This window comes from Passer domesticus, chromosome 2 (assembly GCF_036417665.1).
Source record: "Passer domesticus isolate bPasDom1 chromosome 2, bPasDom1.hap1, whole genome shotgun sequence".
NCBI classification, from domain to species: domain Eukaryota; kingdom Metazoa; phylum Chordata; class Aves; order Passeriformes; family Passeridae; genus Passer; species Passer domesticus.
In genome coordinates this window covers 67,868,869-67,886,795 of record NC_087475.1, presented here as the reverse complement: position 1 = coordinate 67,886,795, position 17,927 = coordinate 67,868,869, and the positions used below count along the sequence as shown (strand labels likewise).

Sequence of the window (17,927 nt, the reverse complement as noted above, 5' to 3'; positions counted from 1 at the left end):
CATGAGACCCCTCCTGAAGTACTGGGGCCTCCACATTAAGGAAGATGGCAACCTGTTAGGAGCAGGACCGCAGGAGGGACATGGAGATGGTCAGGGGGCTGGAGCACCTCTCCTGTGAGGGCAGGCTAAGAGAACTGGGTTTGTTCAGCCTGGAGAAGAGAAGGCTCCAGGGAGATCTTACTACAGCCTTCCTGACACTGAATGGGGCTTACAACAGAGCTGGAGAGAGACTTCTTAAAAGGGCATATAGTGGTAGGAAAAGGAGCAGTGATTTAATTAGATATTATACAGAAAGTCTTTAATGTGGTGCTGATGAGGTACTGAAACAGGTTGCCCAGAGAACCTGTGGATGCCACATCACTGGAAGAGTTCCACGGCAGGCTGGGTGAGCCTTTGAGCAGCCTGGTCTAGTGGAAGAGGTCCCTGCTTGTGGCACACAAGGGTTGAACTTGATGATATTTTAAGGTATCTTCCAGTCCAAACCATTCCATGTTTATATGAGCACTCTCTGGCAGATGAGCAGTGGGTATTTAATTTGCTTAGAGGATATAAATAGAAGCTGCAGTCTGTCCTTCATGTCCCTCTTGAAAATCTGTTTCTCTGGAATCAATTTTTTGTTGAGGGCTCAAGTGGAGCATGCAGTCAGTCTGCTCAAGGTCCTTAGTTAGTGATCTCTTTTGTATTTTTCTTAATTCCTTGGTGAGTGAGATTTAAATGTAGTTTAAGTATGAAGTGAAGGAGAGGACTGCTTGTGACACTGTGTGGGACTATGTGGGGAAGTGTGTTATTCTTGTTTCAGTCAGTTGAGCCTATTAGCTAGGATTTTTAAATCTGTTGTGTTTCTGGAATACCTGCTCAGTCAGAAGATGGAGATATCTCTCCTCTGAGCCTCATATTTCTTGTGAAATGGAGTTTATGTGCTAGGTACCTTTCTTTCCAAAACTTGTTCAAAATCTGGGAAGGGTTGCATGGGTTGCAGATTCAAGCATGAGTTGTGTTCGTGGGTGATAGTTGTCAACAGACTGAGATGCTTCTTAGGCTGTGAATTGCATTGAGGTTGGCTGTGTTGAACCTTTCCAACATGAGCTCTTTCTTGATCTCCTGTGTTCTCTCTTTCTCCATAATCCTTCCATGCCAGGATAGTCAGTTCCTTACATTTTCAAGTAGGTTCTACCTCCATGGGATCTGAACTTCACAGTCAGTAGATTGTTGGCAATCCATTTTTTGTTTCACCTTTTCATAGACATGCTGTCTTCACTGGAAGAATTCCTGGCTTTAATGGTAGGTTACTCTTATGCTGGCTTTTTCTCCAGTTAGAATGGAAGATCGGATCACTCTTCACAGTGAGGGTCATGGCTGAATTTCTCCCCAGATGAGTTTAATTTATTTCTGTTTTATTCACTGCCTGTCAGAGGCATTCATCTGTATTCTGGATCTGAAGAAACTACTTTCCTGCTGGGCCAAGCTAAGGTGTTGAAATTACCATGTGTTTTTAAAGATTTGGCTGTATTTATCTAGAAGATAGCAAAATTGTATTCTGTTGTCTCAAGACTACATAGAAAGCCATGAAAATGGATTCTCTTCAAAGTTGTAAAATTTTTGTTATTGGACATGAAAAGGTTGCTACCTGGAGGTTTTTTATAATTTCTGTCAAGCTGTGTGTATATCCTATAACAACGCTTTTTTGAGAAAGCAGTTTTACAATAACGTTTTGCATGCATTCTAAATCACACTTCCAGTGGAATCATTTGATACTGCACAAGGATTGCTGTTTCACTTGGAACAAACTCTTGTTTGTGCCTTAGAGATTTAAAAATAAATAAATAATTAAGACTTACAAGAAGTTGCTCTATTGAATATCTTAGTATATGGCTGTCAAGTTGGAAAATTCAATTTCCTTCTATGAAACTTCCAGCATGACAAGATCTAAGATATTTTGCTAAATTAATTTTAATTTTTTTTCTAAATTCTACTTAATTAATTTAGTGCTTTGGCTAATGCAGGTGAGCTATTGGAACCCAGTGATATGATAGTATTAGTGGGAGAGTGCTGGATATGTCAGGGTCCTACAAGTTTTTATTGATACTTAGCCATGGCTAGGTTTTGATTGCTTCTTTGGAACAGAGTTGTCTTGTTTTTCACATAGCCTCTATCAGAAAAAGATCGAACATTAACTATCAGTGCTGGTACCAGGGACTCAGTGTCCCCATAGTATGCATTTTAGAGGAAGTAACTTGAGATTAATTTAGCCTAGTCCTGTTAGCAACTATAGCATAGTTTATTGTAGAAGATTTGGAGTTCCTCAGCTTGACTTTTGTAACTACTTCTGGAGTACATATTTTATTTTAGTCATCTAAAATATAATTTGGACACTCCAAGTTCACATTGTTGTATGAAGAAGGAGGCAGCTTAATAAAAAAAAAAAAAAAAAAAAGGCTGCATGTGGAAGAAAATGTAAAGAGAAAATTTGTTCTCTCCTTCCCATCAGCAGGCAATGTCCTGCCACTTCCAGCACACGTAGCAGCAGCTCTGGAAGGCCAGCATCATTATAACAAAGGCCTCCCTCCTCCTTTCTTGTAGCTTTTATTGCTGAACTGTCATCATCTGGTATGGAATATCCCTTCAGACAGTTTTCAGTCAGCTGTCCTGACTGTGTCCCCTCCCAAGAAATTGCCTCTCCCCAGCCCACTGGTTGTTAGGGTGGTGGGAGGGGACAATGTTGGAGAGACAGCCTTGATGCTGTGCCAGCTCTGCCCAGCAGTAGCCAAAACACTTATTATCAGCACCTTTGTAGCTACAAATACAGAGTACAGCACTGTGAGGGCTACTAAGGGAAAAATTAACATTCTTTCAGCCAGACCCAACACATCAATTTATATCATAGAATGGTTAAGGTTGGAAGAGACCACTGGAGGTGATCTCATCCAGCCCCCTCAAGGGGATCTGGCAGGATCCCCTTGAGCATGTTACTCAAGATTGTGTCCAGGTGGCTTTTGAATACCTCTAGGGAAGGAGACTCCACAGCCTCTCTGTGCTGCCTGTTCCAGTCCTCTGCCACCCAATGACAGAATTTCTTCATGTTCAGGTAGAACTCCATGTGTTTCAGTTTTTTGTCTGTTGCCTCTCATCACACACATGTAACTTCATGTGTGTGGCCTTCTGCAGTTTTCCTCAGGAAGTGCAGACTGAGACTCCTGTCTGAAGTAAGGTTCTGTTAGTGTGCATGTGTGAGTGTGCTTTGCTATGCATTTAAATCCATGCATTAGAGTCTGCTACAAGAAAATAAATGGTAGGAAATTGGTGCTGCCTTTACAAAATGAAGTTTGTATGTGCTCTGGAAAACTGAATAGCTCAAGTCTGTCAGTAGAACTGTTAATTCCTCAGAAGAGTGCCTTTTTTCACTGCACATCTTATTTTGTTATTTCGAGACTGTGAGCATTTCCTTTTGCCTGACAATCCTGATTTTTTTCATTAAAAAATATTGGTTTAGAACTCATTGTTTATGCCAAATTGCACTAAAGACCCATCTAGCCCACTGCACTATCTGTCAAGAGTGGGTGCATTGGTAAGAGTTAAAGAGCAGGGAGAGCTTGTAATAGACCTTTTCTATTGCTGCTCTAGCCACTAGCAAAACATGGCTCTGAGATGTTGGTCACCTTTGTACAGGCACTGGTTGGTGCATTTCTCCTTCCTTCCTTCAATTAAATTCTTTTTTTGCTGCTTTAGGACATACAGAAATATGTGTTAACCTGTATATAATATGTTTAGCATGTTTTTAGTTGGAAGGAATTAGAAATGTGCTTAGGTAGCTTTTATTTTAAAACCGACCTTCTCCACTTTAATGTGATATGCCTTAGCTCTTATGTTTCCGGAGCTATTGATTTTTTGTCTGTACCACCCATTATTTAAGGGTCTCTCATTTTCTTTTCCTCAAATGCCTCCTTCTAGCCAAGGAGTCCTAATTTGGTTAATTCTTCTAGTAGACTACTCCGTATACAAACAGAAAAACAATAAAAGTGATGAATTGAAAAATGTTTTACATTCAGAATTTCAGTTCTTAACTAGAGTAAAAAGTGTCTTCTAGAATTATACCTTCCAGTCTTAACTACTATTTGGGTTTTGGGTTTCTTATTCATGAGCTTTCTGGAACAGATTGAAGTCATAATCCCTGAGTTTTAAATCCCCGAGTTTTGGAAACATACTGTTTGGTCCTGTACATTGTGATTCCCTCCCCCTGCTTCCTGCTTAAGTGTGTGATACATGGAACAAATCCTTATCTGTTTGGATACTTTTTCCTTCTCTCTTACTGGGCCTTGCAGCCCTGCTGACACTGGATAGATCTCTGTCACAAATGATTGCAATAATGATGTTGGAATGCAAGAGAGAGTATTTTACTAGAACTAAATTTTATGACCGTTCTTTTTTTTTTTTTTTCAGTGGAAAGAGAATACTGCGGAAATTTGCAAAGGCCATTACTGAAATTAAATTGGAAAACTTGCACAAGCCTCATGTAGATGACATTGGTTGCTTACAGGTAGCTGAGGTTGTTGCTACAGCGACATCCCCAGAATCTAGTAATGGTGCTACATTAATTCTTTTGGCTGGATTTAGCTACCTGTAACTTTGTTACCATGACATTGTTTACCAGATGTTACTGAGCTTTGGTAATTTATCAGAAATTTTTATTTAAGTGGAATTCTTTTTCTGATGTTTGTGTAGTGATCACTATTAGAAAGTAAGATAAAATTCCTTTCTTGGCCTTGTACAGGGGATAAGGATCTATGTACTCAATTAGCACTTCACAATAGGCTTATTTTTTTATTCTTAAATGTTAAAATCCTTTAAATGTCAGATTGCCTATTCTTTTCTATGACTATTCTAAGTGTTATAAAGACACTTGGAATTACAAAGCTGCTAGCATGTTGTTTCTTGGTTTTTTAAACATCTCAAGACGCTACTATTTTTTTGTGTTCCCTTGCTTCCTGGCAGGAGAACTCAAAAGAAGATTGGCATTTGTTAAAGCTGTAGTATTCCTCATAGCAGCTCCTTAATTTGCTGCCTTTTTTTTTTTTTTTTTTTTTTTTTTTTTTTTTTTTTTTTTTTTTGCAAAGTAATTTACTCAGGTGAAAGAGAGATAATGGCATTTTTTTTGCCTAGGTATGTCAGATTGTCAGGTTTTAATGGTTCAACCTTGAGTGTGGACAAAATATGGCCATTTTTCAGTGTCTTTAGTTTGCATGTAGATCTGGTCAGATGATTGTATAAGTCTTCACTAGTTTAGTTTCTCCTAATTTGGGGCACTTTTTTCAATCTTGTTGGTTTAATTGTTTGTAATAGCCTAATCTGCTTTTATGAATCACAGAAAATTTACTGTGTTTTTCACACTTTTAGACTAATCCTACTACTAAGCAGTGTGTTAACATAGGTAATAACTGATCAGTGCTCACAATGATGTCACCAAATAAGATGTATTTAGATTGCACCATGTGAAAGAATGGAAAATACCATAGTTTTTTATATTTCAGCAAAACCTAAACGAAGCAAAGTAAAAAACAAAACTACCGTCCTGTAATAGAGAAGGTGGTGTCTCTTGTCCTGTGATCAAAGCACTCTGCTGAAGGGCTGTGGAGGGTAATTAAAGATTCTGTGGAGTAGCTCATCTTTTCCTAGAGCTGAGTCATACACCTGTTACCAGCTTGTGAGATTGTGTAGTTTGAAGCATATCAAGCACCACATCATGGATTCTTGGGCAGACCTTTTGCTGAGACTCTGATAGCTTGAAATGTGTCATTAGGGGAAGATAAAATGAAGTTGGAGAGTTGGTGATGATTAGGGTATGTAATGGGTACCACATCTGAGGCTGTCATCTCTATAGATGCACTTTGTAGCCCTTCAAAGAAGGGAGGAGATGGAGAAAGACTCTTACATAGATGGGAAAATGCCTGAGTCAGAATCTTTCTTTCAGTTGACCTTAGAAAAGCTTGTTTTTTCATTTCCCTTGTCGCAAGAGATTAGTCATTTATTTAGGAACCAAATTAGATCTCTCAAATTGGTGATGCACATATTTTCCTAATCAACTAGTGATTAATTTTCAGTTAATCTGTGGTCCTTTGTTGCATAGTCAACATTGCCTCTCTTCTTGCGGTATAGTTAGTGGTACTGACATACTCAAATCAAATGTGATATTTGAACTTTGTTTTCTTCTTAGAGCTTTACAACAGCTTTGGATTTTGACTTTTCTATTAGAGTCTATTTTTGATTGGCTATGCAAATTATACTGGTTTAGCTGAGCAATTTTGTTATACTTGATACAAAACATATATTTAATTTTCTAACAGAAAAGCTATGAATATATATGATTTCAGACTCTGTTTAGAAAAACATCACTGAAATGTCAAGTTTGTTATTTTGCCTCTTTAGGCATTGTGCATATTTTTGCATTGTGCATCTGTCTCCTGGGTACTCTTTCTTGTTGCAGGACAGTTGCCTAGTTAAAATCAGTGGGTTCATTCTTGGTTTATTTTCTGACCAACATGCAGTCTTTTTTGAGTGGTTGGGTTTTTTTCTTGGTTGCTTGTTGGTTTTTTTTTGGTTTTTTTTTTTTAGCTTTACTTAAATAATAAGGCTTTTATTGCAAAATAGTTCTGTTTTGGCAAAAAGTAATCTTATTCTCTTATTTTCCTAAGATCTCAAGCCTAGAGTTACTAACAGTGATATTCTTCCTTAGAGACTGAAGACTGTATCAACTGGAAGTCAGTTTCATTTATTACATTATCCTTAGAAGTCATAGTGCTTTTAAAAAGATATAAGTAATAATCTGTTCTTGCATCTTTTAAAAAACTGTCATTTGCTATGTGTGAATCTGAGTAATGGCTTTTGAGCAGGAGTAATGGATTTGTACGGTTAAGTGTTGTCAAAGCTGTAACTTGCAAAGCTTTGTAAAATAACTTATGAGTACCAAAAGCCAAAAAGAAGTAGAATATGTGATGCATTCTTATGGTAGTTTTATAGGAAAAAACACTCTGTTTTTAAACAACAAAAGGTTTTAAATCCTTGTATTTATTTGTCTGTTGTGCACTGAATACGTAGCCTGAGGCTTGTATTTTGTTCTCTGCTTCAGTGATGTTATAATTGAGCATATCTAAGGAGACTGATGGAGATATTAATTAGGAGTGATTCCTAAAAGAAAGTGTTGAACACTGGAGGGCAACATTACTGTTTGCTGGAAGCAGTCAGCCTCTGCATGTAGGAGAAGCTGTGCTCACTCTCAGTGCTCTATGCTGGCTACCTTTTCTATTTCTTGCCCTGTTTTAGAGTTTTTCACATGTAAGTTAGAATTAATGTGACTGTTAAAGCTGATTGCTAATGTGGCCTTTGCTTTGCTGTTTCCTGCAGTGTAGTGATTTAATGAAATTGAGTACTCAATTTTAGTCAAACTTTAAATTACATCCAGAAGTGTAATCTTTTAATTTATCATTTATGTCTGCTCAATAATTGAAAAGTTATTTTCCATTTCATATAAGCTATGGGGTTTTATCATTGATGCAATTAGTATTTTCAGAATGCATATCAAAAGTGTAAATTCCTTTACTAGACAGCTGAGATGTGTGTCAAACTGGGTTTGGATGACAATTGACTTTCCTTCAAATATACGAAATGGCATTTTAACAAGTTTTAAAAATAATGTTGTTTGTTTTATGAATTTTTAAAAATATCTAAGATTCATATGCTCAATATTTTAGTATTTTGCAACATATTGATTGGAAATTTGAAAAATTAATTAGATCAGTGTTTTAAAGCAACTTACACATACCAGTAGTATCAATTAGTTACCCATGCCTCTGAAACAGTGGCTCCACATCTCCTAAAGATTTTTTTTTATGTGTATATTACTTATAAACTTATTATCTTATAAACTGTTTTTTGGAGCACAGGTTTTGTTGTATTTGCAATTAGTTCATATAGCATATTTCCATTACATAGGATAAGCCATTATCTTTTATCTCCTTTAAAAATATAATTCTTGGCTTTATGTGTTGTAACTTCTGTCTCTGCTTGCTTTGACATGGGACTTGCCTTTTAATTTGTAAATTCTAGTTCCTGATGCAAAAATGTTTTTTGCAAAGATGCTGCCAAATAACATTTTCTTACTGATGTCTCTTTAAGGTTAGCTGTTTCTTCATGGTATATCCAAAATTATCTTTTGCAGGTAGACAATTTTTTGTTTCTTTACTTGAAGTTACTTGGGATGTCTTCTTGTTTATGTGTAAATTTGGTCTAAAAGAAAATTTACATACACCAGATTTTTACAGCATATCAATATATGTGTAGTTATTGAAGTCGCTGAGGGGTTTACAATTTTCAAGTTTTTTGAACCAGTGTGCCTGAGTTGAACCAATGTGCCTGAGTTACAGTTATGAAATTGCTTTGGAAAAATTAGATGTCGAGGTCTTCATCTCCAGCTGACTGCTGAGACAGTTGTCTGACCTAAAGCTTCTGTCTGTGATTGAAGGAGAATGTCATGAGTAATTCAGTTCTAAGATGGATTCATTTTCTGACATAAAACTCTATTGGCAGTATAAGGTGTGTGCTTTTTAGATGTTGTCCATAGAAAGCGCCTTGTGGTGTATCACTCGGGTGAGATTTGCCTTGGCGACATTTAAGGATTGTCAGGAATAATGTGCCAAATTATTCTGCTACAATAAATAGTTAAAAGACCCTGATGTTCCAATCGCTACATAAAAATATTCTAATAACATTGTTATTGAAGGTTTGGGAAAAAGACATTGTGTGAAGTATGAATGAGCAACTGATGGGTAAAAAAAATAATCTATTTTGGTAGAAATGGGTAGAAGAGAGGAATATAAGAGCAAAGAGAAATAAGGTGACATTTGAGTGACAGTGCAAAGAAAGGATTTGGAATACAGGAGATTCAAGAGGCATCATTTCATCAAAAGGAAAGATTAATATGCTTGGAAACGTGGAAGATATGCAAGAAATTATATAAACCACAAGAATAAGAGAGAATAAAAATAAGGATAGTTCTAAAATTGAGGAGTGGGAGGAGGAAAGAGGAGAAATGGAGATTACTAAGGAAGGGGCAGTTAAACACTAAGATTTGATTTTGACTGAAAATAATACTGTCTTGAACAGTTTATTTGGTCTGAGGATATGATCTTGACACTCTGTTTTAATATCCTTGATTTACAGTTTCATTTTGTGCATGCAATTCTGAAAAATAACAGAGGAATAGAATGTGGGTATTTGTGAAGGGTATTCCAGGCTACTTGCATTTCCTTTCCTTAGATCAGTGAACCACTTAAATTGGAATCATGCTGTGAGTTCTTCCTTTGTTGTCCAGTGTGCAATTGGAATGAAGGAAGCTCTTGTGTTTTTTTACACATCCATTCAGGTTTGGCTCTATGTACTTCCCTTCACTCTGTGAAATTCTCAGTGCACTTCTGCCTTTCCTTTCTTCCTAAAGCCCTGCATGGGCTACCCATTGCAATCCCTCTGAGAACATTTGCCTCTTTGACTCCTCTGTGCACACATCAAGACCCACTGCCATAATATCATGATGAAAAGTGAAATTGTCCCTAATTGAGGAAATAACACCATTTAACCAGGAGGTAGCTTGCTGTATTTGAATGCTGATATGTCTTAATCTTGTACTTGGTATGTTCATCTTGAAAACTAAGATCTGTCTGTGAAGTGTAATACTTTTGACAGCAATGTAGTTGCAAGTTATTTAGCATTATGGAACTAAGTACCTTATTCTGCAAAATACAGATTACAGTTTTATTTGTGGATCTTTGCATAACTAAATATTTTATTTTAGGATTTCTTTACTTGTCATGTAACCCATGTTATTTATGGTATCATAAGTATAGATTTCATAGTACAAAATAAATAATGGAGGGATTCTCAGAATGCTAGATTGGTATATGTCCTTCACTGTATCTCACCATTTAGAAGTGTGGTTTTAATGTGCTTGGAAATTCCGTAATTTGCCTTAACGTCCAATTTCCCTGAAGGTTGAACTGTTAATTATGTAAAAAATGTCTTTATATCCTCTTATACACATAACTACACATCTAAAACATGGTTGAAGGAAAATACTGTTTTTGTGGTTTGGCTGATTAGCGTAGATTTGAAAAACAGTACTTATACTTTTAATGGTTATCTTCCTATTTTTTTAATAAGCTTTCCTGATTTAACATCTGCAAACAATGGCTTTTTTAGGGATTAGCTGGAGTTTACCTCTGCATGTCCTGTAGGAATAAAATGGGGTTATGTTAAGAATGTTTATTTTACAGAAGTAGTTTAAATGACACATGCTTCATTTTTACAGTGTAATTGTATACCTTCAAAAGCATCAGTAACATAATTAAAGGACTGATAAATCTGTAAAGGTCACAAACTTAGCTTTAATTATTCTTATCCAGTGTTTTTTTAACAAGTAAGCTTTGTTCTCCAGGGATTTGATTCCCTAAAAGTAAGTGTATGAAAACCCTAATGGTGTTTTTACTTCAAATTATAGTGTAAATGCTTGCATTTTAGCAAGGTATGCTCAACATAGATGCTGAAAGCTATGTTTGTACAGGTTCAGTTAGTTGCCAGTTAAGAAATTTGGGCTGTTGGTCTAGTATTTTATTTTAAATGTCCTACTTGTCCATTTACTTTTGGAACATTTCAGAAATGTTTCTCAATGCTTTTCGCAAGAAATACTATTACTTTTGACTGGAGTCTGAGAACCACTTTAAAGAACAAACTAGGATGTTAGTTCTTCAGGAATTTTGTACAGTCCCACATGTATAGGATAAAGAAGCTTGTGACATTAACTTCAGAAACTTGTTCCTGAACTTTATCCACTGATCGAGTCAATGCATCTCCTCACTCAGTTTAGAAGGAAGGAGGACTCTTTTTTATTCTTACTAACTCCTAGAATTGTTGTAAACTTTCATTACCTTCAGAGTTTGAATTGCTTTCTTTTGCTATTTCTGTGATGCTTTCATATACAGGAAGAAAAAGGTTATGTGCCAACTGCCGGGTACATACCTTATCTCTGTCAGCAAAGGTGGAAGCATTGCCTTTGGCTGTTCTTAAGGAGCAGTCAGCCAGGATCAAAATCCAACCACAAAATCCACTGTTACAGAGATGGAATTTAAGAGCTTGTAACACTGGATGACCACATTTTATTTCTGTTACAGCATCACTGTTATGTCCTACTTTGTCCATCATCTTTTTTGAATCTTTCTTCCACACAGTATCAGTTGTTGTACAGCACATGGCCACTGCAGCCTGGTGAGCTGCAGGGCATTATTTACATACTGATAACAGAAGAAAATTTCTCTGTTTAAAAAAAGTTGAAAACAAAAATTGCTATACTGCTAGATTTTAGAAAATGTACTTATTAAATTTTAAAATTTATAAGATGAGGAAGAACTAGATCTGGCCACTGATGAACAGGTTTTTGGACTGAACAAACTGGTATCTTAGATAATGCGTTGGATACTAAAAAGTAAAAATACTTTTGAGGGGGGCTGGGAGGGTTGGGAGGAGCAAGGCAGGGAAGGTTTGTCATTTTGTTTGTGATACCACTAGAATGCACCAAGGGTTGCTTAAATAATTTAGAAGGACCGGGAAAAATAGTCAAAATGTCTCAAATCGCACTCTGTGTCACTTACTGCTCTGAGGATTGCCTAATTTCTAAAGTTATGTTGTAAAGATAAAGTAGCCACAAAAAAGTTGTTGCTTCTTCACTGGACATGAATGACTGTAAATTAAACGTGAAATTACTTTTGCTGGTGAATAAGGTGTTTAAAGAAACATTTTAATTTACTGATAAGATTATTAAAGATTTTCTGTTAGAAATGAGATTAGCCTGTAATTGGAATCTGTGGAGATTATTGACATATAGTCAGCATCCAGAGAAAGAACACTGTTTTACTCGTACTCCTTTCTTTACAGATTTTATTTTACCGTAACTTTATTCTCATCAACTAGCTAATAAGTAATAAAAGTGACAATGAAAATCTAAATAGGGAATGAGGGTTTTTTTGACCAAAAGACAGAGCAGGTATGGGTGGTGTACAATTAGAAAGGTAAATCAAAACAATCCTGGGGAGCTGTGCCAAAGCAGTTCTGCATCAGTGTAATAGCTTTGTTGTTATGAACATAAAAGTTGGATTATCTTGAGTCTTCTAAATTTTCAAAGATCATTTTGTTTCAGAACATCACCATTTCATGTAAAAATTTCCATGAGAGAACATATTTATTGTTATTTTCATGGTATTAAGCTGAAAGAATCAGACACATCTCTGTAAAACTGCAGTTGAAAAATCTGGTTGAGACTTAATTTTCCCTACTTCAGGTGATATGGTTTGCCCAAGGTCACTCTGGGTGTTGGCATTTTTGAGGAAGGCATGATCTTATTTGGCTAGCAGTGACTTACAATTATTTATAAGAATTTATGTTAGGAAAACACATAATTTATATATTTATGAGTGTTGCAATTTACAGTTCATGAAGTTGTATTAAAATTTATATGGAAAGATCTAAATAGTAAACCAACCGTGTTTAAGTAGTCAATACAGTGACTGTTAAAAAGGTGCCTAAAACCAAAATGTTTGTTTTCGTGTACATATTCTGAAGGTTGTTGTCCAAGGAGATTGATGTTCAAAGTCCTGAGAAGTATCAGATTCTATTTGATCCCTTTTTCTTCACTTTGGTGTTAGAATATGCAAAGTGATTTTTAAATAATAATTTAAAAAATACAGCTCTTGTATATGATGTTCTAATTCTTGTTCTAAAGAGATTTAATGTTGGGGTTTTTGGGTTTTTTTGTTTGTTTTTGTTTGTTTTTGGTTTTTTGGGTTTTTTGGGGGGGGAGGGTTTGGGGGTTTTTTGTTTGTTTTTTGGTTTTTTTAAGTGGGAGGTTGATTAAATAAAAACTTTGAAAACTTATGAATCTAATACAGACCCCAGCTAATGTGGTACTAGGACTTGGTAATTCTTCAACAACAGTCTGATGTTTCAGAGGTGCCTGCAGTCTGCTCAATGCAGTATGATGTCACAAAATCAGATTGGAAATACTCCAAACAGTGCTTCTAATGTCCTCCTCTATGGTAACTAGTGACAGATAAAATCACCAGTCTGTTGTTTCCACTTGCTGATAAATGAGTGCAACATCTGTTACTTAATGAGAGTCTTAGGGAGCAGAGAAAAAGAGAGAATGTTAAAGACTTTTTTTTTTCTCAGCCCACATTGACCTGTATATTAACCTAGTATGCTTCATTTAATTTTTATCGAGGGAATGTGTAGTTTCATTTGGGGAGATTGGTGTCTGTTCTTGGGTTTTTTTTCTAAATAAAGTAGGACATGTCCTACAACATGGAGAAATTTAATTGCTGGGAAGCAAGTGTGCAAACAAAATTGTGGACCTGATTTCCATAGCTGTTGTCTGACTTTAAGGGAGCTTTTTCTTACCTCACCCTCCTCTCTTGTGGATAACTGCTTGGCACATAGTGTGGATTGACCTTCCAGCAGTCCCTCAACAATGTGACAGGTGTGCAGTGTGTGCATTTTCTCCCAGGGATAAATAACATTATCAGAGCAGACTCCCTCATTTGAACTATTACATTAAAAATAAACAAAAAAAATTCCTTGACCTAAACTGTTATCTTGAGGTCTTTGTTCCTCCCAAGTTCAAGATTTGCAGCATTTCAGGGTGATTCCATTAAAGGTGAGTATGTGTTACTGAGAACCCACCAGCTGCAGGGCTGCATGAGTCAGCTGGGATTTGCAGTGCAGCGTTCTGTTCCTTTCTGCGTGAGTGAGTCAGCAGCATGCTCAGCAGCACGAGACCATTCTTTCTATAGCCTCTACCTGGTGTGCTGCTTGCTTGATCCCAGTCTGCTGGCCCTTGCAGGAACTGTACATGTCATGCCATTAGCAGCAACTAGTGAGTATGAGTAATCTTCACCAACCTTTCTAAGGAGTTCAAATATGAAATGCATTTATAGTATATAATAGTGAATATGGTTCTGAGGATATCAGTGGAGTTTCAGGTCAAACAACAAGAAATCACTGTTCAAAATAAGAGAGCATATGGGTGAAAACTGAAAACATTTCAACATGTTTTAAGCTGCAGCATTTTCCGAAGGAAAGTGTATATGAACATATAATATTATCCAATGTTTTGGGCTAGATTTTTCACCAGAGGCTCTTAAAAGAATTTAAGGTACCATGATATAATGAGAAATTCTTACACGTGTAAAGACTGCTTGAAATGTACAATGTAAAAGAACAAAAATAAGTGCCCTGATTTTATACTGAAGGGAGGTCATCAATGGAATCCCATAAGGATCTGAACTGAGGTCTGTGCTCTTAATATATTCATAAATTATTTAGAAGAATGAATAATGTGATGTCAAAGTTTGCAGATACTACAGAATAATTCAGGATAACTAAAAAAAATCTAACTGAACTGATAGCAGTTCAATATAAATTTGTATGTATATGGAGAGGAATAATCCTAATACTACATATTGATCTAATGTCCTTCAGTTGATCGTTACTACACAGAGAAGGAAACCTTGTAATTTAGTGAAAATGTTGAAAATGTTAGTTCAATCCTCAGTTGCAGAAGGAGAAGTTTAAGGAATCATTACAAATGTGTTTGAAAGGAAAAGATCAGAACGGCATGCCAGTAGGGTAGAGTTCTGCTGAAATAATGATACAGAAATGAACAGATTTGCTATTGCTTCTAACTAGGAGTTATGTTAATCTAACAAGTAAAAGCATTCAAAATTCAAGGTGCTTTTCAACATCATGTGTAGTTAAGTTCTGAGACAATTTGCCGTGGGCTTTTGCAGCAGAAGTCATCACATACAAATATATACCCACTTTCTCAAGAAGTTTCAAGAAAATACGGGAGGTTCTGGAGAGGAAATTAGGCCAGGCAATGTATCTACTTACCCTATGCTTATATTTTTTCAATGGTATCTTTTGATAGCTTGTTAATAAACAGGTATTTTATTAGATATATATGTTTTTGTCTGACCTTGTATGACAGCTTTTATGAACTCTTTTGATATGAAAACCTTTATTCTGGCCTCAGGCTTTAATTAAACCTCTAATTAAATTCCTCTCATGAGGGAGAGGTAAGAGGGAAGACAGAAGTAATATCTTGGATATGTCTACTCCTATGTGGTGATATTAATGTGTGGTTCTCTTCTACTCCTGCTGACACTGGTGATCTGACATTACCTCTGATTTATTTTTTTTTTTGTCATACAGCGCTATGTAGGTGGGAAGTGTTCTGTTTGCTTTCCTGTTAGCATGCTAATCCCATTCTCCCACTATAGCACTACAGTTCCAGCATTCATAGTACTTTAATTCTTCAGCTCCCTTTGTCAGATTTAAAAACCTGAAGGAGAGCTATAATGGCCTTCTAGAAATAAACATTTGCTTCCAACTTTGCTGTGGAGCAGGAAAAAGGTTTGAAGCTATATTTATTTTAAAGTAAATCTAATACATAAATTAGCCTATTTATAACTATTATTCCCCCTCCCCTCTGAACTAATTTAAATAGAGCAGGATAACCAAACTGGTTAATGAAACATTATTATCCTAAATAAGAACTTCAACTAGGAGATTTGTCCCTGAACCAAAGAAGGAAGCTGTTCTCTGCTGTGGCTCATTAGCTTTGGAAACAATATCTGTGAGGTTGGGATTGTCTGGGGCTTGCTAAGGAACAGTTTGGTGTTAAATAACATTAAGCCAGAGACATGCCTTGTGTGAAAACTGCAGTGATTTTTGATGATCCTTGATTTGGATGACATTCATTCATCTTGACCTGACTCTTTTTAGAAATCTGTCTGCAATATAGTGAAAGGCTTCATTGTTATGCTTCAAAAATCATTGGCTGCAACTTTAAGCACAAAACTGTAGGCAATCTTCTTAAAATAAAAAAAAAAGAAGACAAAGAAACCTAGAACATTACTAATGTAAATAGTAAATCTTCAATTTTTAGTGTAATATTGCGAGAAAGCAGCAATAGAAGGCAAGGTCAGACATTACATGCATATAGCATTTGTTTTCTAGGCCTTGGAGAATGTGCCCTGGCATGTTCTGTTTTGTGTAGCTAGGCAAATTATCATGTGCTTAGATACATCTACTTCATTATCTGAATTAGAGGTACTGTAAATAGTAACACTAAAGTATAGACTGAATTTTATTTTTTTCAGCCATTTAGGATTTCAGCACTGACTGAAAACCCTTCATGATCCTTTCCTACTTCTGTGAGACACACTCCTATGTTAGCAGAAGATGAGTTCTTGTACTTCTTGATCAGTTTTGGAAATTTGACTTAATTACCGTGGTGCATTCATAAATATGTTAATAACAAAAGAAGATTTTAGGACACTCTCCATGCTTTCTTGGATAGTGGCAAAGGATGAGGAAGAGGTTGAGGTACTTAATGCCATCTTTGACTCAGCCTTTTATAGTAAGACCAGTTGCAGACTGGTACTCAGACCCCTGATGGGGAGCAGAATGAATGATCCAAGAGGAAATGGTCAGCAGCCTTCTACAACACTCAGAGACATGTAAATCTATGGAATTGAATAGGATCCATCTCAAAGCTACTGAGGGAGCTGGCAGAAGTGCTCACAGAGCTACTTTCCATCATTTACCAGCGGCTCTGGCTAACTGGGCAGTTCCCAGTTGACTGGAGATTAGTCAATGGACACCCATTTAACAGAATGGTCAGAAGGAGGATCTGGGGAACAACAGGTACCTGTCAACCTGACCTCGGTGCTAGGGAAGGTCATGGAACAGATCATGTTGAGTACCATCACACAGCATGTACAGGGCAAGCAGGGCATCAGGTTCATCCAGCAGGGGTTTATGAAAGACATGTCTTGCTTGACCAAGCTAATCTCTTTCTGTGACAGGTGACCCACTCACTGGATGAGGGAAAAACTGTGGATGCTGTCTACCTAGACTTCAGTAAAGCTTTTCAGACTTTCTCACAGCATTATCCTGGAGAAGCTGGCTGATCATGGCTTGGACAAGTGCACTCTTTGCTGGGTAAAAAAACTGACTGAATGGACAGAGAGTGCTGGAGAATGGAGTTACATCCTGCTGGTGGCCAGACACTAGTGGTGCTCCCCAGGGCTCAGTATGGGGACCAGCCCTGTTTAATGTCTTTATCAAGGACCTGAACTAGGGGATTGAGTACACCCTTGTAGGTACACAGGTTGTGGTAATTGGGAGTGGGGCTGCGGCCCAGCCTCATCCCCAGTGGGTACAGCTGTGCAGGGCAGGTGAACAGCACTGAAGGCAATGAGCCATGGCGTGCCCAGGTGCACTGACCAGTCAGGAAAGGGAACAGGGGGCACACAGGTGAATTGCATTAATGTGAGGGTATAAAAGGTTGGGCTAAAGAACAAGAAAGAGCAGACTTGCAGCCTTCTGAAGTGGTATGATGTTACTCTGTATGGGCAGGTGCTTAAAGCTGTCTGGTGAGGTAAGATTTCTGTATAGGCAAATGCTTAAAGCTTTCTGAAATTGTATGGTGGCCGTCTCGACTGTGACATGTGTGGTGACACACCCTCGGTCAGTTTGCAGGTGAGGCCAAGCTGGGTGGGAGTGTTGATCTTCTGGAGGGCAGGGAGGCTCTGCAGAGGGATCTGGACAGAATGGGTTGAAGGGCTGAGGCCAATTGCATGAGGCTCAACAAGAAGTGCAGTGTCCTGAGCTCAGGTTGCAACAACCCTATGCAGCACTACAGCTGGGGACAGAGTGGATGGGAAGCTGCCTATTGGAAAAGGACCTGGGCATGCTGGCTAATAGCAGCAGGATGTGAGCAGCTCAAGATCTTGGCCATCCTGGCCTGTATCAGCAGTAGTGTGGCCAGCAGG

The 17,927-nt window shown here is 37.3% G+C and overlaps 1 protein-coding gene across 9 annotated transcripts in view; it reads left to right on the top strand.

Moving 5' to 3' along the window:
- The window catches only part of NBEA (neurobeachin), a 452,703-nt gene that overhangs the window by 17,283 nt on the left and 417,493 nt on the right, over window positions 1-17,927 (top strand). The window contains exon 1 of one of the 9 annotated variants that reach the window (XM_064409018.1): window positions 17,417-17,533. The exons of 7 other annotated variants lie outside the window; for them this stretch is intronic. In XM_064409018.1, coding sequence (XP_064265088.1) covers window positions 17,489-17,533 — 45 coding nt within the window. In that variant the 5' untranslated portion in view covers window positions 17,417-17,488. Of the gene's footprint in view, window positions 1-17,416; window positions 17,534-17,615; window positions 17,635-17,927 lie in introns of those variants that run through there. One more of the 9 variants, XM_064409019.1, reaches the window with a different exon arrangement.